This window comes from Bradysia coprophila, unplaced genomic scaffold, assembly GCF_014529535.1.
Source record: "Bradysia coprophila strain Holo2 unplaced genomic scaffold, BU_Bcop_v1 contig_390, whole genome shotgun sequence".
In the NCBI taxonomy this organism is placed as follows: Eukaryota; Metazoa; Arthropoda; class Insecta; order Diptera; family Sciaridae; genus Bradysia; species Bradysia coprophila.
Genome location: NW_023503648.1, coordinates 170,279 through 191,011, shown reverse-complemented (window position 1 = coordinate 191,011; position 20,733 = coordinate 170,279). Strand labels below are relative to the sequence as shown.

General features: G+C 42.1%; 4 protein-coding genes across 5 annotated transcripts; all 4 read right to left on the bottom strand.

Moving 5' to 3' along the window:
• Positions 1-47: 47 nt before the first annotated feature.
• On the bottom strand, positions 48-455 carry LOC119082149 (osteoclast-stimulating factor 1-like). Its single transcript, XM_037191550.1, has one exon. It carries the CDS (start codon positions 453-455, stop codon positions 48-50), a length of 408 nt encoding a protein of 135 aa, XP_037047445.1.
• A 68-nt stretch (positions 456-523) lies between these two features.
• On the bottom strand, positions 524-1,873 carry LOC119082143 (serine/threonine-protein phosphatase 6 regulatory ankyrin repeat subunit C-like). Its single transcript, XM_037191543.1, has one exon. The coding sequence runs from the start codon at positions 1,288-1,290 to the stop codon at positions 556-558; it is 735 nt and encodes a 244-aa protein (XP_037047438.1). The 5' UTR covers positions 1,291-1,873; the 3' UTR covers positions 524-555.
• Positions 1,686-4,822, bottom strand: LOC119082148. The gene is made up of 4 exons (XM_037191549.1): positions 4,785-4,822; positions 4,340-4,721; positions 1,773-2,967; positions 1,686-1,722 (listed from the first exon to the last, which is right to left on the bottom strand). Exons 2-4 carry the CDS (start codon positions 4,719-4,721, stop codon positions 1,686-1,688), a joined length of 1,614 nt encoding a protein of 537 aa, XP_037047444.1. The 5' UTR covers positions 4,785-4,822.
• Positions 4,823-10,094: 5,272 nt separating this feature from the next.
• On the bottom strand, positions 10,095-19,350 carry LOC119082138. 2 transcript variants are annotated; one of them, XM_037191516.1, is made up of 4 exons: positions 19,048-19,350; positions 15,168-16,805; positions 11,379-15,112; positions 10,095-11,256 (listed from the first exon to the last, which is right to left on the bottom strand). In XM_037191516.1, the coding sequence occupies exons 2-4, from the start codon at positions 16,799-16,801 to the stop codon at positions 10,136-10,138; spliced, it is 6,489 nt and encodes a 2,162-aa protein (XP_037047411.1). In that variant the 5' UTR covers positions 16,802-16,805; positions 19,048-19,350; the 3' UTR covers positions 10,095-10,135. The 2 variants fall into 2 exon arrangements, with proteins under 2 accessions (XP_037047411.1, XP_037047410.1); XM_037191515.1 differs by having other exon boundaries at positions 15,168-16,807; positions 19,174-19,350.
• Between the last annotated feature and the right edge of the window lie 1,383 nt (positions 19,351-20,733).

The following is a 20,733-nucleotide window of genomic DNA, read 5'->3' as shown; positions in this document are numbered from 1 at the left end:
GTCTTAGGTCATATGTACAGTACACTCAGTATTTGAAAATGATTCGTCTAATTTTTGGTCAACGATAGGTCAACATTGGCATTAGAGATGTCGCGACGATGTTTCGCTCTATTTGGAAAGATGCCTTTTATCGTATCATTCAAACTGTGCTCAGCCTGATCGGCCGCAGTCTCGTTACGATAGTTTCGGATATCAGTCGAAGCGTTTTTCGTTAGCAACAATTTCAAAATCTCAACATTTTCGAATTGCACAGCAATGTGCAGAGCCGTTTCGCCGGAAATGTTCCCCAAATTCAAGTCAACGCCGTAGTCGTTTATCAACAATTTAGCACAATCGTTGGCCAAACCCCTGGTGGCTAACATCAGCGGTGATTGACCGAATCGTTCTTGGGCATTTAGGAAATCATTCCACGTTGCTGGATGCTGTTCTCGTAACGCTTCAATACACAATTTCATCACTTCCGCATTACTGTTGCCCACGGCCGAATGGACAATATTTTCATTTGTCTTTCCGTTAACATAGCAAATGTCAGTTTTTAATTCAAATATGAAATATCTAATGATGTCGTAGTTTGCATGGCCGACCAATTCCAATATGCAGGAATTCCCATGTTTGCTGTCCACTGACACCGTTGGAACGTTTAGCCCAACTAAAAACTGGATCGCCTCGAAATAGTCCGGGGTTTCCCCCTTTTCGATAGACCGTTTCAGGCTTTGTCTCGTCGTAATCGTAGTCATCTTCTGTGTATTCAAAATTCAAATTTTCTCGACACGCGTGAAACATTACGGACCTTCCACGATTGTCCAACATATTGAAATCGGCTCCATATTCTTGGAACAACGATATGAACGGCATTAATGGCATAATCTGCCGTCGGGCGAAAACAACGTGTAGCGGTGTTTTGCCACTACTATCTTGTGCATTAACCTTCGCATCACGTTGTAATAACAGCTCGGCAGACATGTACTGTCCCAATTCGGCTGCGAAGTGTAACGGTGTCTTTAGTTTCCGATCCGATTGGTTAACGTCCGCCTTATTCTCAACCAGAAATTTGACGAATTGAAATGAGTCTTTCAGAAACATAGCTCCAATTAGTGGCGTTCGATCGTGCCCGAAAGGCATGGTTGTAACAACGTTGATATTGGCCCCATAGGCTACCAGCTCGGATGCAACGTCTACCAAGCCTTGATCGATCGCTAAATGTAACGGAGACCTTCCGAACCGATCCGTTGAGTTCAGAAATATTTTGCCTCTTATCGAATTTCTCAGGCTCGAATTGAGTTCTGTCATCCAGTAATATTGCCAGATGCAAGGGCAGTCCACGACTTAACATCAGATCGAAGAACATCGAAACGTTCGGCGAAATATCGAGCAAGGTCTGGAAAATGCCGGGCTTCGGAAATTTTTCGCACCGTTCGGCCAACACTTCGGCTATGAAATATTCCGTGAAACTAAAATGAACAAAATGCAGTCCTTCAAAATTGGCTCGGACCGACTGCAATAGGCCGACCCTGATAAGTTCTTCGTGGGGAAAGAGATTTTTCACTTTCTCGTCCAGTATTCCCAAATGGTCGACGGAATAAAATTGAGGAAATTGCCGCAATGCCACATTGCGAAGCGCGTCCCTTAACAGCGGACAGACTATTTCGTATAGTTTGGCTGTTCCCACATTGCTCGTGGATGCCCTATTCTTGTCTTCCTTGTAACGCCGAACTTTTAAGTCTATAAAATCGTCGTAGAGATTGACAATATTGTAGTGACCGCTGCACAACCGCACACTACCCATGTCCAATGTGTCGTGGAACAATCGGAAGTCAGTTTTGAAAATTTCTGCAATGAATGATAGCAGCAGCGGAACGCTAAAAATTTTCGTATTCTGCTTCTGACTAAAAATATTCGTGAACAGAGTGTTAATGAATAGATCGAATGAATGTTCGGTGAAAGATGAATTGGTGGCGAGACCATCCAGCCACTTCATCTTCAAATAAATTTTTTGCTCTGCAACGGTCAACGGTTGAAAATAGAAAGCGTCCTCTTGGAGATGGCTTCGCAACGAGTCGCACAGATGCAGTCTTGTCGCAAGGATTAGCTTCTTAGACGGCTGCTCTAAAGCAAAGTTCAACAATCCAATCGACATATCACTGAATGTAGGACTGATCTCGTCCAGTCCATCCAGAATCAGCACAACTTCATCATCGTTGTACTTCTTGCAAAACACAATTCGTTCATAATCTTCCGTTAGGTGATCCGTGGCTAATTCTATCAGAAGGGTCTCATAGTCAACAGTGTCCCCATCGGATGCTTCCTTTAAAATGTCCGTGTAATCGTTCAAATTGATTTTCGTTATCCACAGATGAGGTTCGTCGGCCTTTGTCCGATATGCCAGTTCATTCAGATATGTTGACTTTCCCATGCCCGCCTCTCCCACTAACAAAATATTTTCATTCTTGAATTTCGAAAAATCGGCAATGGTCCGAGGAAAAAACTCCTGCGTTGTGAACATTTCATATTTCTCGTGATCATCCAGTCCCTTCGAAATCATTTCTTCAACTAAAAACTTTGCATCGTGACTCAATTGTTTAACACGCACCATCGCCAGCCCGTTGTTACGTTCGCGAAAGTCGTCCATGCCATCTGATTTGATGAAGAAAAATCTGTCCATGAACGAGTCGTCATTCAGTCGTTGCTTCAATTTCTGGTTCAATACTCTCACCACCAATTCACTCATGACCCGGCCATGCACAGCAACAAGAATTTCTGGTACCTTAGCCACACGGTCAATGAGTTCCGATTCCGTAAAGGCTACGGACCTATACAATGTTCTCGGAATGAAATCCGGCATTCGAACCATCCATTCATTATTGCAGTCGATGGAGATTTCCTCATTTTCAAATAGTTGCGTGAACAGACTGTCCGTTACGAGGTGCACGTCTTCTTTAACGACACTGCGAATATTTGTGCGCACACCTTGGAACGATAGTTCTCTATTCAGAAAGGAGTCCTGGGACTTGTCGCACAATTGTTGAAATTTTGTTGCATCCGGTACGGTTAATTTGATAAACAATTGCGTAAATGAATTATCCTCTTGGGCGACTAAAATTAGTTTGCTGGCGATACGATTTAGCATCTGAAAAGCTTGCTCGTGCTGAGCAGGAGAATACTTTTGGTTGTCGGAATCGCACTCAAGAATTAGGAAATTTTCACTGTTGCCATTCAAAACTGCTGACGCAAATAAAGTTTCCAGTTTGAGCAGCGTGTCTAACGTGACTACAATGTAATTTCTAATGCCATTGTGTTGCAGAACTTGAACAACTTTCGCTGTTCCAAATCTCGCATTGGGACTAGACTCTAGAAACAAAACTTTTACTGTGGAGCCAGTCCTGGCGAAGTCTTTCAGAGACTGATTGATGTCATCGAATTTGAATTGTATTTCAGACACATCGGCTACAATGTCCCTCGTTATACCCGAGACGACTAGTTCGGATAGTTTTGTCTCTATGCTTTCCATGAGATTGTTCGCCTCACTTTCTGATATGAATGTACCCTCACTGTGCTTGATTTTATTGGTATGTTTGAGCCAGTTGAGCAATTCCGTTAGTAGGCCGGAATAAATGAGGCTAGGGTCTAAGAGACTGATATTCTGTATTCTCGCCTAACTCCTTCCTAATCACAATATCTAAATCTTGTTCATTGGGCAGATTGGTAATAATGAAGAATCGGTCGAAAAATTCCGCCACTAAACTGGCAGTGACATTGTTGAGTGGGAATTTCTTGTGAATCGTGTTGGAATCAAATCCACCCGTCCACGACAATTTCTGTTGCCGTACAATTGACCAAAAATTAGACTTATCTTTCGTTAGAATTTGCATTGCTTTTCGTTCAAAAATTTGCCGAAACTCCCTAACATCTGGCAACTTGTCGTTACAGAAGTCGTCCGTTAGCGTTTGACTGGATCTGTCGATTATCTTCTCGGCGAAGAAGACACCGCTGTACATTTTCATCAAATCGTTTTTCACGTTCAACTTTTCCTTGTTACAAAATGTCTCCGCAAACATTTTCGCTATTTTATGAAGGTCGGACGTTTCTAAGAGTTCCGTGTACATTGTGCATGACGGATCTAAATTGAGCTGATATTTCAATGTTTCCGAATTTTCAATGAAAAAAACTTTGTCGTCGTTCAAGTCGACCGGCTGGGCAGTTAGACCATTCCGTTTCAAATCATCGATATCCAAACCGATGTTCGTACAAAGTGTGAAATCTTTGATCACATCGTCTGCGAAGAGCTGATTCTCTTTAATTTTACAGAATGAGTAGAAATACTTCAACAAACCGAACTCACCATCCGTTTGAGACTTGAGATCCGTGTAGTGGATTTGCTTGGCATCTTCGTGCTTGTGTTTAGCCTGCACGAAGCGACAAACATATTTCTGAAGTGCCGGATCGAATTGCTGCAACACTACGTCATCGAATTTTTCGGCTGCGTCCATTTCGGTGGCCAGTCGAAATTTGGCGCCCGTTAGCAATGCTCGTTTCATGAATAGCAGCAACAATTTCAGTTGAAACGTCACTCCGTGAAGTGTTAATTTCAAACCGGAAGCGGAGTACGTATCGGCATCTGGAGATGTCAAGTGGAATTTGTTGCGCTTATCGGGGATTGGATTGTCGTTTTTCGGCTGTGAGTCCCTTTTGCGACTGGGACCAGCTACTGGATTGTTGGACATCTGGATATTTCTCTCTCTCTCTCTGAATTTGACTTTTCTTTACTTTCGGCTTAATGAATAAACTTTGACCAGCAGCGAATGGTCACTTTGTGGCTAAATAACTTGACTGAAAGCTATGCGATTGAGTAAGTCACACACAGCACCGTATCTACGACACCGTTGTAATCTTACTGATAAACGGTGTATATCCGATTGTCAATGAAATTTGTGGGCTTAATTAAGCCGATCACTGCGTTTCGGCTGTGAGCTTATCATAGTTGATAAGATTTGAGAACAGATGTTTTGGCCTTAAATGCCCAACAATATAGCTAACGCTACAAGCGACATTAACAATCAAATCGTGTGACAAAAAGCATTCATCGCTGGGTTACATAAATTAATATTTTGCATCAACGCTGCGAAAAGTGATTTTTTTTTCAATTGCTCAGTTCACGACTTTCAAAAAACTATTACCGAAATCATGGGAACAATTGCTGTCACCCTTTATCATTTCAATGGTCTTCCAGTCTCTGTTATTTTCGGCTTAAGTAGCGGGGACGGGTTCGACGATCTACAGATACGTTCTCGTCCTATAATTTTAACGGTCGATTTAATTTTTTAATTTAATTTCCCCTAAATTTCCCCTTACGGTGCCATCAACAAATCCCGACTGAAATACTGCATTTTCTTCCACTATTGCTTCATTTATTACTTTGATGATGTGGTCGACTATCTGTCACTGGAAGAGAGTGCCACCGTTGAGGATACGGTTGTCCTTATGTGGAATGTAAGTGTCACTCTGTTGTTTCATTGTAAATTGTGTAATTGTTCGGGAGATAGTCAGAATTCATCCAGTTCTCAATTTATCGCTTTGATGTTCCAACCAGTGAAGAATGAGTGACCAAGCAATTAGAACAATGGAAAGTGGGAGGGGTGGATACTGGTTACGAAGGAAGTAATAGATCAGTGTCAAATAACTGTTCTTCTCTCAAAATAGTGTCAAATGAGTTGTCAATTTCACAAAGCTAACCTCAAACAATGACAGCTCCATATAAATTTTTGTAACATTTTGGTTAGCTTTGTGAAAATGACAGCTCATTTGACATCTCAAACGACATTGACAATGATCTATTGCTTCCGAATCGTCTTTATATCGATTTTATATCGATGTTTGAAATTTTCAAAGTAAATTTTGACCAATTTCCTGGGGTTGACCAGTATCCAATTAGTGTTTTTTCACCTTATTCCATTACTATAAACACCCATTCAACACTTTGGCCGAAATATTACCGTGCACATAAAAGGCTTTTTTTTACCAAACGCCCCTTGTCTAAGAGGGAAGCATAGGACCAACGGTTGCTAGGAATCTCGCGCCGGGGCATTCACAATGATTCATATTTTGACCCATTTTGTATAAGGAAGATGTCACTTTGTGAATTATTGTGAATGACGCGGCGCGAGATTCCTTAACACCGGACCAACATGATTAAAAGTACATTTTATGGATGGATCTAAAGAAAAAAGTTTAAAATAAAATAGAAAACATTTGACGCGACAATTTAATCGAACTGCTAGTGATATTATAATGCTGTCGAAGTATTTACATCAATCCTGATTTTTTACTCCAATTTTTGCATCAATTCAAATTTATAAAAGACTCAAACCTAGAACAGGAATTAGGTCGTTGCACTCGATAATGTTCATGTCTATCAGTCTATCATCAACTTGATCCAAACTTACGAAACCGATAATCTATAACCTCAACGGTTGGTAGACATCAAAATTTGCTTTGCGAGGATAACGCTGACAATGAGAGGAAATCAGAGATAAAATTTTCTCTCTTGCAGGGGTAGCTGTCAAAAATTTGTTATTTGACTTTGCAGAAAGTTTCGTTTGGAAGAGAAATTATTGCTGTATTATAGTGGAATTTCGCGCCCATACATTTTTCAATGGCTAACTTGATTTAGAGAATTTTTACGAGTACCTGGCGATAAATTGGCAGTAGATTCAGTTGAGTATCAGGCACATAAATTTTGGAGATGCGAATTTTATTCTAACACCCTAGAGCTTTGTATCAGGGATACCGGTATCCTTTGAAAGTGTAGATTTTCCTTTTACAAAACGTTAGGATACCGGTATACCAACTGAGATACACGTATTTTGTATCAAGGATCCCGGTATCCCGACATAGAACGTGTGGATTTTCCTTTTACAAAACGTTAGGATACCGGTATCCCAACTGAGATACACATATTTTGCATCAAGGATACCGGTATCCTTACTCAGAAAAAGTGGATTTTCCTTTTACAAAATGTTAGGATGCCTGCATCGCAACTGAGACGTTGCGAGATTCCTACCAGCAAGAAATTCCTTATGGGCGCGAAATTACACTAATAAAGTAGGAATTTCGCGTGGCGCGAGATTCTTACTTTAATAGTGTAATTTCGCGCCCATACGGCGCGAAATTACTACTAGCCCATTGAATATAATTCAACTCAAATAAATTGAGCGAAAGAACGTTTGAGGTGAGTTTGCACAGAAATTCACTTCCGAAATTCAACTCAAAGTTGTGTTTGCCACTCTTTGGACCAATCACTTCAGTGAAGGTCTTTTACTCGTATTTGGCCATTTAAAGTGGGTTTACCTCTTTTTTCCGCTAATCATCCAAACAATCTCGGCAAGTCTACCGATGAATAGGTTCGAATCTGTCCAGTTCACAAGTAGAAGAAGAATGTTCAACTGACTTGCACGTCCGGTCCGTAATTTTGATAGTTTGATTTGGGCTTATTAAATTCAACGTATTACGAGAAACACGACAGACTTAAATAAACCAGGCATGATCGGTTCGTTTTTGAAACGTCAAATAATGGACCTACTGTACTGTATGAAAATGAACTCAAATGAACAAAATGACATAAATTGAATTCATTCAATTCGCAAAATATAGGACATATAGATAATTCAGGTCCCTAGTCAAATCAAGCACTCCTCTGCCTGGCTTACTTTACCTCTGCCGCGCGAGAACGATTTTTTTGATTTTTCTTTATGATTGCAACAATATACTTATGAAGCGCGCATAGATCTTATATTCAAATACAAAAAACAAAAGAAGAGGATAAACTCTAAAACGCCATTTTTTCTGCTATAATAGAAACAAAAAAGTTTATAGAAAACAGCTAACCAATTTTACCAATTTTGAAATGTCACAAAAAGGACGAAAATTATGGAAAAGAGAAGAAGAAGAAGAAAACACTCAAAACCAAGCAAGACACAATGTAACTTAAGTTCAAAGTTCGTTTACACGATTAAAAACAAAGAACAATTTTTTTGTTTAGAACATTAAACGAGAGAAATTAAGAGAGGAAAATGGAAAAATAAAAATTTTCAAATGAAAAATTTAGCTAGCCGTAGAATTTAAGCATACAATTTACGAAAAAAAAGTACAATTTTCGCCACTGACACATCCCTTTTTTTAACGTTACATTTATAACTTATTGTACATTTTGAATGACGTTGGAGGGACACACAGAGACAGAGATTTATTTTTCAATTGAATTTGACGGAAATCTTTTTTCTATTTTCTTCATTTTGTGTCGCATTTTTGTCCGGTAAAATTTTTACAAAAGAACGAAAGAAAAAGGAGCAAAAAAACTCTTGAAATCATAGAGATGAGAATTGCATTGAATGACTAATTCAGAAACAAATTGTAATTGACTAAATGTATTTGAAAATTATAATCCTAAATAAAAATTGAAAATAAAATGCTTAAATTGAAGACAAACCGAGTTGCCATTGTTCTTTTCTAATTTAAAATGTCGTGGACACTGAGCGGAGTATTTTTTTAAAAGAATGTCGGCCGGGCAATTACTCTTTTCCGGATGAGCGAGAATATGTTTTCATCCGTTCGGCGTGAATAACCTTACTTTCTCCACTCCGATGAGAAGATGACGTTTTGTTGACAGTTCAGGTAAGAAATTTTTTATTTTCTCAACTCTTGTTTTTGAACGAAATGACTATTTGCACCTATCTAGTCATGTAGACTAGGGACAGAAAAATGAAAAGTAGAGTTTTTGAGTTTTTTCGCCCCTTAGCTTACATTTTTCAACCTTCGTCACCAGTACGCAGCATATAAAACTTAATACGTAACTCTTTTGGCCTCCTCAATCGATACGTAAATAACTATTGTTGAGCCGAGTCGTAGTCAATAAACACACGAAATCGCGACTAGTCATGTAATAGTACAGTTACTATGCCAGTGAAGGAATTTGATATTTCGTATCCAAATGAGTAAAAGAATCCGAGCCCTTTAGCCCGAAGTACATTTACTCATCGTGATATCAAATTGCTTCACTGGTATAGTGCGGCGGTTTGCTTTACGAGCGAGGCGAATACTTTTTCCTAGTGAGGCACATTGCCTTCCTAGTAAAGTAAAATATTATTTGAGTCCCAAATTTACACCTCAAAGGTACATTCGACGTGACGCTATTGTCGTTACGCTTCGGATGCAGAGGAGGCGCTAGAGGTTCACCGAAATAGTCAAATTTTTACCAATTGTTTCGACTGGTCAAATCTCAGTGTGAGCTTTAAACCCAATAAGGCCCTAATTGCCCCGAAGGAACATACAATTACTTTTCTAACCTTTGATGGAGAAAAATGACTACTTCAGCCTATCAATGCTATTACCTTTCTATCGACAACCGACACGGCCATGTAGTTGGAGAAATTTCCATAAGAAAAGTGCAAGTTCTCGGTTTTCGATCATACAAGCGCAAGCGTCACGAAACTCACGAAAGCAACTAGTTGAAGGACACGAGAGATGAGAACATAATTTCGACAAATAAGTGGCTCACTGCAGATGTATCATGGAGGTTGCAAAAATGATTCTGAAATTTCCGTCTTACCTTCATGTCCGACTTGTCACAAGTTCTATCAACGCACTTCAAGCAAAAGTGATCATAGTCGACAGCTGTCAAGTACTATTTTGTATGGTTTTTACAGACACACCGTCTAGTTGCAGCATCCTATTTATAGTACCACTCATGCTTGAAGTGCGCTGGTTCTGTTCAGATATCTCAACAGATTTCTATTGGATTAGTGACTGCCAATCAGTCACGATAAAACGCTTTAGTTGAGAAACGGAGGTAGAGACTTACCATGCGCTTAATTTATGAACATGGTGATGCCATGTAAGACTGCCAGACAATGTAGCGAAGCATGTGAAATAAACTGAGAATTGACATCATCGATTAGGCCAAGGAGAATTCACTAAAAGGATCGAATACGAAAGTTTCCGTCATTGTAGTGCGTCTGCTCATTAGCTGTTGATTCCAGCCCCTTCGAATCAACCAGAAACAGGAATCGAAATTAAAGACCCCGACACTCAGAGGAGAAACAAAAAAAACTTTTTTTATATTTTCTATGGCACAGTGGTCTCGTTAAAGTATACAACAATCGCGTCTCGGTGGCTGAGGAGCTGGTCTCCTGTTGGGCTGAGCTGGCGGAACTGGTTGCCTTAATGGTACCGCCCGTCTAACCGGCTCATCTTGCATTAAGCGCTCTAATCGTCTCTCTTCCATTAGCTGTTGAATGTGGAATGGTACAGCAGGACGTACTCGCTGCTGGCGAACGTTTATTTCGGGTAATTTAACTTGAAGATCCACCAAGTCGACACGAATGAGCGCCAGAACTTGTTCTTTGGTCGCAGTATCACCCAGTTTATCATTGAAGTACGACTGAATTCTATCCGTTCTGACAGCCGCATGGATTCTACTTAGTTCTGCGGAACGAAGAAAATAGTTTCCTGTCGCAGGATTCCGTTGGCATCGCACAACATGCTCTAAGATTATGCCGTCGGTGTGTTCAAGACATAGGCCGCAAAATTCCCGTCGACACGAGTAACACGACACAGCGGCACAACCGTCGAAGTCGAAAAATGCCACCTTGCAGTGGGGACAACTGAGCGTCAAGATTTCTTCTTGGATTTTCCGTACATGTCGCATGACAGCATCCGATGTTTCAGCGACAGGTCCATCGTGTGCATCGGCAGTAGCCTCCGGCACGGTCATCTTCAGGTCGATAAGATCTGGTCGGATCTTTTCGATAATTTGTCTGTGAACAGTGGAGTTGAGTCGGTGTTGCGACAAATAGTCGCGCAGCTTTCGGTTCCTCATATCCAAATGAACTGCTTGGAGGTCCCGTTGCGAGACGTAATAATCTGTGCCGGGATTTTTCGGGCAAGATCGAACATGACTGTGTGCGTCGCTTCCACAATTGGCCAAACATAAGCCACAAAATCCTGCCTTGCAAGTGCTGCATGTAACTGCAACACATCCATCAAACTCGTAGAACGCCGTATTGCATTTCGGACAGCTGAGATTGAGCACAGTTTCCTGTATAGCGCGAACGTGCTTGTGAACCAAATTGGACACTCCGTTCTGGATGTTTTCGCATGAATCGTCGTCGTGACTTCGGACCGGTTTTTCCATCTTCTCCGAACAGGCTATGCAGTAGGTGTTTATGCAGTTGTCGCAAAATAGAAAGTCGCCACCGTGGGTGCCTGGGCAACAAAATAGAGAAATTTTCGCTTGAGATTCAGGACTTAACGTCAACACAAGAATGTCGAGAACCAATGTCGGTCACTGCGACAAAAGTTTTTTTTTAATTCAAAATTTGACTCACCCGCAGTTCTCGATTCATAGTTCAAAAGTTGATGGCATCCCGGCTGCGGACATTGGCGAATATCATGGCTGTGACTCTGTTGAAACGACTTCACGGCCAATTCCAACACTTTCTCCAATGACTTTGTCGGCGCCAATTTCTTGATATCATGCAGGGCAACGAACTGATCACATACCGGACACTTGACGGGGAACGGTGGCGGTTGCATATTCACCATTGGTTCGATACAATCGCTGCAGAATATGTGGCTGCAAACGCTCAGCATAATGAACGCACTTTCCGGTGCTTCGAAGCACAGACCACACTCTCGGCTTTTGTCCAACTTAAACCGGTTCGCTTTCGTGCGATCCCAACTGTATTTCCGCTGAGCGAAAAATGTGCACATTGCGTCGACGGACCGTTGTGATCCGGAAATGTAGATTCGATTGCCGTGGAAGCGGTGAAAGTCAATCTTCTCCTCTCTGCATTTGTTGGTAATGATTCGGCCCTCTTTGTCGTTTATCCGAACCGTTCGTTTCAGCCAAACTTCCTTATCCAACACATCCAGCGCATGGAGACGGTTAGCCAACCTCTCGATTTCCTTGCAACTTTTATCTTTCACCTCCGCATCGCCGTACACCCATATGATTTGAGTGTCGTCGCTGACGTTGACATAAGTATTCTTCGCAAGTTTCATCATTTCCAAGCGTCCCGTCCCCGTAAACAGCACATCCGAATGCGGGCAATCGAATTTCGTCGGTCGTACCAGTTCGTCGAATTGAGCTTCAATCCAGCCCAACAACGAGTGCTTGCTGGTGTTGAATTTCAGGATGACCGTTTTGGTATTGTCCTGAACGGGCGTCGTGCTGCAAGTGAAGCGTTTCGTGCGTGCTTCCTTCTGCAATGCTTCGATTTGGGGTTGCAAAAAGGTGTACAGTCCGATCTGAATGGACATCGTGTGAGTATATTCGATGTCCAAACGATGTGGCCCGAGCGATGGATCCGTTATCATCGAGTCGTATTTAGCCTTTGCATAATTGTACGCCTGTTTCGCAGTGGAATTGCTAGTGAAAAACACACAAATTCCGGCAACGCCAGTATTTCGCTTAAAGAAGTCACTGGTCTTGGTGGCTGTGTCCATGAAACGGTTGAGGTGTTTCAGTTTGATTGACTTTTCGTCGGGTGTTAAACCGTTTCCACTATCTGGCGCAGTGAAGTTCTCGTACTCGACAATGACGTCTTTCAGATCATATGCAGCCAAAGTGCTGGTTAGTTCTGCTTTGTCGACGCGCAGCTGTAAACCGACGAGTGTCACTTTGTAATTAAGCTTCCGTCTGTCCGGCATACCAGCAATCGCAGCTAGATCAAACCGGAACGCACATCCTTGTCGCTTCACGTAGGTCAGTGGCGGTCGTGGTCCCTGTGACTTCAATTGGGAATTTCGTTGCTTGCTCCGTTGCGTTTCTCCGGCCACGTGAACGACAGTGTTCGGATAGATGTGCTGGACATTGTCCAGGAATCGATTAGCGTCGTCTGCTTCATTGAAGAAAATGTGCGCGACACCCTTCGAGCGAGCAGTTGGCCAAGTCAATTTCAATCGACAGTTCAGTCCATGCCGAATGCCATTAGTGCTGCCGAAACTGGGAGACACCGAAAATTCACCAGCCTTACAAAAGCGATCGTAGGACGCTTGGGCGTCTTTCTTCGATTTGAATTTGGCAACGGCGGTGTACGTTTTGCCATAATCGGTGTAATCCAGCGAGGCGAGCCGTTCGCCGTTGATGGTAAGGAAGTATTTCAGTGTCGCTTTGTCGAACTGCTCCGCGTTCACATCTTTGACGTAGAAAGTGGAAAATTCCTTTTCGAATAGAATTTCGTGCACTTCGTATCCCTCGCCAATCACAACTCGCGTTTCACCGATGTAACTGTCGTCCGTGACCTGATTCCTGATCTCCATGAGAGCATCGTCGATTTTCGATCGAATCTGTCGCTCGACCATCAAAGATCTGACTGGTGCACAGTACAAATGCATTACGCCCGTATCGGCATCGCCCGTTACTAGACAGCCCAGTTCCTTCTCCAATGCATCGACATTGCAAAAATTTCGCCCGACAATCATCCGGAACGACACTTGCGATATCGACATTTCGATTAAGTGCGTCGGCAGATCTTCGGTTTTCTTCAGGCACGTCATGTAGAAGCCGTTATGCGTGTCTTTAAGCCAGTTCTCATCCATAACGCTGGCCACCGGGAAAATTGTGCTCGGCAGACGAACGATTTTGTCGTAAACGATCCATTTGGGCGGTGGTGCTTCGATGTCGAGAAGATTTAACGATGAACGGAAATCCAGACGGCCAGTCACTCCCGACTCAGCCGAAAAGTATTCGACCGGAGCCCGGTGGTTTTTGGAGTAAAAGACCCGCGCACATTGGATGAAGAATCCGGAACACATTAACTCCTGAACGTCCGAATTGCTGGCCAACTGGTTTTGGTTACTCGATTTCGACCAAATTTTCGTCCGCTTCAGTCGGTTCATCAGTTCAACTTTCGTGTCCACTGCCATGAACATTGATTTAGCATTCAACGAATTGTCGTTACACCATACAGACGCCGGTTTTCTGACGGCTGTACCTTCGCTGTCGTTTGACTTTTTCATCGGTCGTCCGTTGTATATGCTGTTGAATTCCTCGAATATCCGGTACATCGTGACAATGTCACCTTCAGGCATTGCGAATTTCTTCCTCATCTGAAGGGCTTTGGCCTTGGTTTCGGCATCGTTTCCGTTCCAGAAGAACATGCTCGAAACACTCAAAATTGCCGCAACATTGCACGCCGCCTCACCCAGTCCCCTCACGCAGCCATCGTACACAATTTTCATTATTTTCGGATCCTGTTGGCACTTTGCGATCAAATTTCCCAATTCCGTCGGCTTACGTTGCAGGTCGACGGCTCCGAGAATGATCAGCTCTTTTTCGGCATTCACAATTGCTTCCGTTGACGGCGGACTGATCCAATCGAACTTCTGAGGATCCAGCGACAATTCCAGTAGAGTGAGCACTGCCAATGATATCGGCCGACAGAGCACTTCCGGTGCTGCATTGATGTTCATACTTTCGAATTCATCCTGACTGTAAAGCCTATAACACACACCCGGTTGGGTACGACCACATCGTCCAGATCGTTGAATTGCCGACGATTTCGAAATTGCATTTATCTTGAGCGACGAGATGTTGCGCTCGGAATCGAAAACAATTTCCTTTCTGATGCCCGAGTCCACCACATACACAACGCCATCGATCGTGATGGACGTTTCGGCAATGTCGGTGGCAAAGATAATTTTCCGCTCCTTGGCCACATCCAGTTTCTCGAACACTTCGGCCTGTTTGTCGGGATCCTGTTTTCCGTACAGCATGAACACTACAGCATCCAGCCGATCCGACTTCCTTGCGGAGACTTTTTTCAACTCCTTCTCGAAGATCGCCTTGGCATTCGTTATGTCTTCGAGGCCTGGCAGAAAACAGAGTATGTCGCCGGGCGCTGATCTACAATTCAAATGGATTTGAAGTGCACATTCGGACACGGCCCTTTGAATATTCGATTCGTCGGCTGCTGGCTGATAGATAATGTCAACCGGAAACGTTCGTCCCTCGATTTGAACGGTTGGTGCGTTGTAGAAAAATTGCGCGAACAGCGTCAAGTCAATGGTAGCTGATGTTATGATCACAAGGGTGTCTTTCCAACGCGGATCGGGCTTCCTAAATGTAATCAACAATCAGAACAGTCACACCCATGTCATTATCATACTCTCACCTGAACGAGCCGAGCAGTAGGTCACATGTGATGCTTCTCAGGTGCGCCTCGTCAACAATTATGCAGCCGACATCTTTAAACGACTCCATACTGCCGTCCATTATTCGCTCCAACATAATTCCTTCCGTTACGAACTCGATGCGACATCCTCGGTTCGGACGCTTATCACCGCCAACCTGATAACCAATGTACGACGACAAACTATTCCGTACGATTCCACCCGAATACTCGAACGCTACACGACGTGCCAACGATATGGCCGCCAATTTGCGAGGCTGCGTACAAATGATCTTTTTCCCGTAAAATCTGGGATGATCGGCAACGTACTGCGGAATTTGCGTACTCTTACCACTGCCCGTCTCACCCTGAACGATCAAAAACCGGTCGCCACTGCCGAAGTATTTCTCCATGTCCAATCGCTTAGAGAAAGCGCCAAGCCGACATTTCAGGCGATAAATTTCGCGATAGATCTGGTTCCGCAGTTCGGTGGGACGGTACGACAATTCACGACATGCTCTCGACTTCACCGAATCGTAAATGGACACATGCGATTCCATTTCCACCAAATTGTCGCGCAGTATTCGGATGCTGGCTTCGTGTTTCTCGTAGTTGGTGCTGTAGTCTTCCGACAAAATGATTTGCGATATTCGGTCGTTGATGCCATCGATAATGTGGCGATGCTGAACGATTGCCATAGCCTCATCGCTATTCCATTCCGGTTGAATCGGCGTAATCGACTGAGCGGAAGCGCAACCGTTCATGTTTAAGCCTCTCTGTTGCGAACTCTCTCGGTGAGAATGTGAACGAGATGAACCGTCCCGGTAAGAATTCGTCTTTGGTGCACGCTTTACTTTCGAAATGTCCACAACGTCGGGCAGTTGGAGACCTGAATTGCTCACATCAATAGACTGAATGGGATCGGAATTCCCGCCTATCGATTTCAGCTGGATCTCAGGCACCTTGGCCGATTTCTTCCTGTTGCCACGTTTGCCAGCTTTGGAAAGGTTACTGTTATGAAGTGGCTCCACGACTGACCCAGTCTCTTTTGGTTCGCTTTTCTTCCAAACTCGTACTGATTGCTTGCCCGTTCCGGTAGCTGAGACGTGAGTATCCGAGCTATTAGTCAGAGAATGTCGGACTATATCCACATCCGTGCTCTTTAATTCGGATTGCATTGGCGGAGTGGGAACACTGTTACACGAAGCAGAGTCGACCTGCGATTTTGTACCGTAAAATACCATTGTCGGCACGGAACGAACCTTGTAAACGGTTTGACGACGCTGCTCAAAATCAGTCGATGATTCATTCTCTTTGCCAATGCCGATGACCATTTCGACGTTCGCTCGAGAAGGGGTCTCTTTGCTTCGAGTGCTAGAAGTTGTACCACATTCAACAGGACTGCTATGGACGTTACCGTCGTTTGACTGCAAACATTCAGCTCCTTCAGGCTTCGGATTGTTGTCTAGCGAACTGCATTGACTGTTACTGTCCCTGGGATGAATAAATTTGCAGTTGTCCTTTACGCACGCATCTTTTTGCCAGCAGTACTGAGGTGTACCTCTCGGATGAATGAACTTGCAGTTGACCTTTTGGCATGCGTCTTTTCGCCAGCAATGTTGAGATGTTCTCTTCATGGTGCTGCAAGGAAAATTATTGGTTTCAATACGAGTTTTCGGCTTCAGTTGCAGACATATTGAGGTGGATGATGTGCCCACCACGGTTGTCGCCAAATTTATCATAAAATTCAATGGCAATTTTGGAAGAAAAGTTTTTTCACTGCAACAGTCCTTCGTTCGATACTGTGGGTCAAAGCCACAGCTCTGCTTGGAGAAGACTGCTCCCACCGTCGCTCTCGTCTTAATTCAATATACTACTCGAGATAGGTCTCTTTTAATGTGTAAGGAAGAAGTCGCTATCTATGCAAGCTATCACATGATGTGCATTTGCTGGATGTTTGTTCAGCTGGTTCGAAGCAATCAATTCCTTGATGTTGTATTGCTTGTGTGGACAACCAATGAAACGATTTGTTTACAAAATTTCGTAAACAAATCGTTTCATTGGTTGTCCACACAAGCAATACAACATCAAGGAAATGATGTGCACGACTGATCATCGTAAACGAAATTCGCTATGTCAATCGAAAGAGTAAGAGCCGATAATGCGAACACCATAAAACTGGCAACCAATTACCAATTTACCCTTTGGAATAGTAGGTTCCATGGCCCCTGCTGCGAAAGTACTCATTACGTGAGGCGACAATTTTGGGATAAAAGTAAAGTCCCAAGTCAGCAACAAGCGTCCTTATCTGTCTTATTTGTGTGGAGTTTGTATATTCGAGCCGAAGGCTTGTTGAAAAACAGTTATCGTAACAAGTTGCTCAAAAAACACTCGAATGAGTTTGTGAGTATCACAAAATTGATTGCAAATTAATGAATCACTTTCCCAGCATCCAATGAATTCTGGTTCTACCCCATGCGAAAGTTGATCATCACAAAGGAATTCACGTAAAATGAACCGAAAAAATACTTAATGCCGTGGATCGTTTTCGCAGGGGCCAAACTGACATGTAATAGTCAACTTTCGCATAGCGCAGGTAGTAAGGTAAAATTAGCGAAAAGTCATTCAAGTCTACCTAGTAGAACGATTCTTTCATCTCATTACCGTTGACATCTAATTTTTTGCTAGCAACTTTACACAAAAAATTCATAGCTTCCATCCATCAGTTCAGGTCAAGTCAACTTGACTGTGATCAGTCGGCTGAAAAATAACTCGACAGCCCTGAATAGCCTCAATGGATTAGATCAATTATATCTATGTTCAACTCGCCTTAATGTAGACTCGACATATGGATTACGTCAGCCGAGTCATTCAGTACGATACGTCATTTTAGCCATTAAACACACACTGCAACTACCCAACGCATAGAAACTTAGTGCAAAAGAGATGTACGATTTTGTGAGAGAATGTCAAACTTTTACTCTCTCAAAGTCTTCAATCCCCTTTGCACTGATTTTCAGCGAATTTTAGGGCAGCCAAGGTGTTAAAAGAGAGAAGAAATTTTGACACATCAAGCTCAGTTAAATTAACTGGCTTTTTTCCCTAGTTTTTGCGCTCTTTTAACACGCCATTTCCTTCCTTCGTTAAAACAAAATAGTGTTTTACGTCACTGTGTGTAAATATTTGTTTTGGCAGCCGCAGGCGAGTGAAAAAATGAAAAGAGCCAAAACAAGCATTTACACACACTGACGTAACACTTTTTACATGCTAGTGAATTTTCACAGTCACAGACGTAAAGTGCAATTTACCGCCCGCTAGCATGTAAATTGGAATAGAAACTCGGGCCATCTGTTTTGAGATAGCGAAAATATTTTATGAAGGACAAGCAATATTCATAGTCAACCATTAAAAAAAACGGTGTCATTAGCATCGAACTAATGTGCTAGCCCGCGGGTCTGAATGGCATTATCTATGACGTTTCCCAACTATATCTGTCTTGCTACTACCCAAGCCTGAGTGAACTTTTGTACATTACCAATGCCATGTAATCGCTAGAAAAATTCTGCGTGGAATTGCGTAACCATCCCATTGCAGTAATTCATAGTTCGTCTAGTTCGTATTGTCGATTTGCGACAATGAATGCGATGCGGGAAAAAATATCGTGAGAAGTACTACAAATTGCACATAGGCAGCAATGACATCTGTTGATTGCGAAAATCGCCAATTGAGACCAATGTACAGGTAAAAGGAAAATGATTCGTCACCGAATACCAAGTTTGATCACTAGATTTTACTACTACTTCAGGCCAGCTGAACAGAACACAGTAAAATAGGCGAAAGTCTCTTTAACTACACCAAGAAATGAAATCAAATTTAAACTGACCTTTTCTTATCGTTTTGCGTGAACAAACACGAAACTTTGCTTAGTTATCGTTGATTTACTTTCTTCTAAATCTAGATGATCTGGGTACGTTTTATTGGGTTTTTAGATAAATAAAAAACAGAAAGTAACACTCGATCGCCAATGATGATAATTAAACATACAACAAATATTCGTTTTAACGTTTTATCACAAATTAAGACACAATTATGTTCGACAAAAATTTGAAAATCCAACACTACTTTCGTAGAAGAAAATCACCCGTTGAACAATGAATCCTCTCTAATCTGCAGTTGAAAAACAATATTTTTTCAATGTTGTAATACCACTCACCGATGACAGCCGAAACAGTGATGACAGCATTTAAATATTGCGAATTTTCACAGTATAATGCATGAGAAATTAACTTTTCATAGTTTAATGTTATTTACAGTTTTAACTGATTAAAATCAGCGTTGTGTATACGAATAAAGTCGCGTCACATCTGCGCATTACATGCCGTTCATGATAATCCACAATAATTTTGCTTTGCAAATTTTTAGCCAAGGGGAATAAAAATGCTCCGATGAAGTGAGTGAGGGTATTATTTATAATAAATGTTCGGGTTCAATTCAATTCAATTTAATTCATTTTTATTAATCAAGGAACAAGAAGGAAATGAATCCTTATACAAATGTCCTTACGATTATGCTTAAGATAACAATATTTACATTTGGTATGGGTGACAACACAGGAAGATAATTAGCAAAAAAACACGATACTTGGCATAGTTAAAATTAAAATTAAAACTAGGCGTTACTATAGCGATTTGGGAAAGACACACTGACAGGCACCGAATTGTAATCAGAAACTGTTCTGACGAAAAACTGTTCAGCTCATCGCTAACGAACGATTTTCATTATTTTCATAAATGGTGAACGGATTCGAAAATAAGAAAATTCTCAAACTGAGATTTCTTAACCTAAAATGACGTTTCGAAGTAATAACGCCGTAGGTTCGCTTCAGAATATGACTTTTAAATGAAATAGTACATTTCGTACCTAGGACTGACGCCTTCGGCTCTGTCTGGAAGCTAAAAAAGACTTTCAGTCCGTGGTACGAATAGTATTTTTCATATTGGACGGAGAAAAAGTTCGACGAAGTCGCATTTTTCGGGTCCTAGGTATGAAAAATAAATTTCAACGCTTTCTTATAGGCCCGTTCCAACCCAAGGTTATTTGAGCTGTCAAAACATCATCCAAAGAGTAAAGACAAAAAATTTATTGTAGACAAATTGTTCGTAAAGGCGTTAATATTATGTCACTGTGGATGCTCTCGTTCGTTTTTGGCTTGTCAAAAATCGTTTTTACCGTACGATGGAACAAACCTATAATATGAACACGCTGTGATAGTTAGACCAAGGTTGTATATGAGAAGGTTGCGATGATCACCAATATTTCACTGAAGCCGTACACGCATAGTAAAAAAAGACATCGCGTCTAACGCCAACGTAAATTGTATTTTGGGTAAGAAATTTCAACTGAAATGGTATTGCGCTACAATTCTGTAAGAAAATTACAGCATAGTTCAGCGAATTTTTTGCGATACCGATCCCAGCGATCGGCTTAACCTCCCCCAATAAACCGTGATAAAGATTCATATCTTTTAAACTTCGCGATCGCATTTATGGCCTGAAAATTACGAAGACAT

Bases quoted from the DNA above. Each gene is read 5' to 3' on its own strand.
- LOC119082143 (XM_037191543.1), bottom strand. From the start codon at position 1,290: ATGACAGAACTCAATTCGAGCCTGAGAAATTCGATAAGAGGCAAAATA.
- LOC119082138 (XM_037191515.1), bottom strand. From the start codon at position 19,206: ATGTTTAATTATCATCATTGGCGATCGAGTGTT. The intron at 15,113-15,167 runs GTGAGAGTATGA...GATTACATTTAG, and splicing joins CTACTGCTCGGCTCGTTCAG to GAAGCCCGATCCGCGTTGGA. The intron at 11,257-11,378 runs GTGAGTCAAATT...TTTGTTGCCCAG, and splicing joins CTATGAATCGAGAACTGCGG to GCACCCACGGTGGCGACTTT.
- LOC119082148 (XM_037191549.1), bottom strand. From the start codon at position 4,721: ATGTCCAACAATCCAGTAGCTGGTCCCAGTCGCAAAAGGGACTCACAG. The intron at 2,968-4,339 runs GTGAGTTCGGTT...TATCGTTCCAAG, and splicing joins TCTCAAGTCTCAAACGGATG to GTGTGCGCACAAATATTCGC. The intron at 1,723-1,772 runs GTTGTGCAGCGG...ACGATTTTATAG, and splicing joins TTGGACATGGGTAGTGTGCG to ACTTAAAAGTTCGGCGTTAC.
- LOC119082149 (XM_037191550.1), bottom strand. From the start codon at position 455: ATGAAATTGTGTATTGAAGCGTTACGAGAACAGCATCCAGCAACGTGG.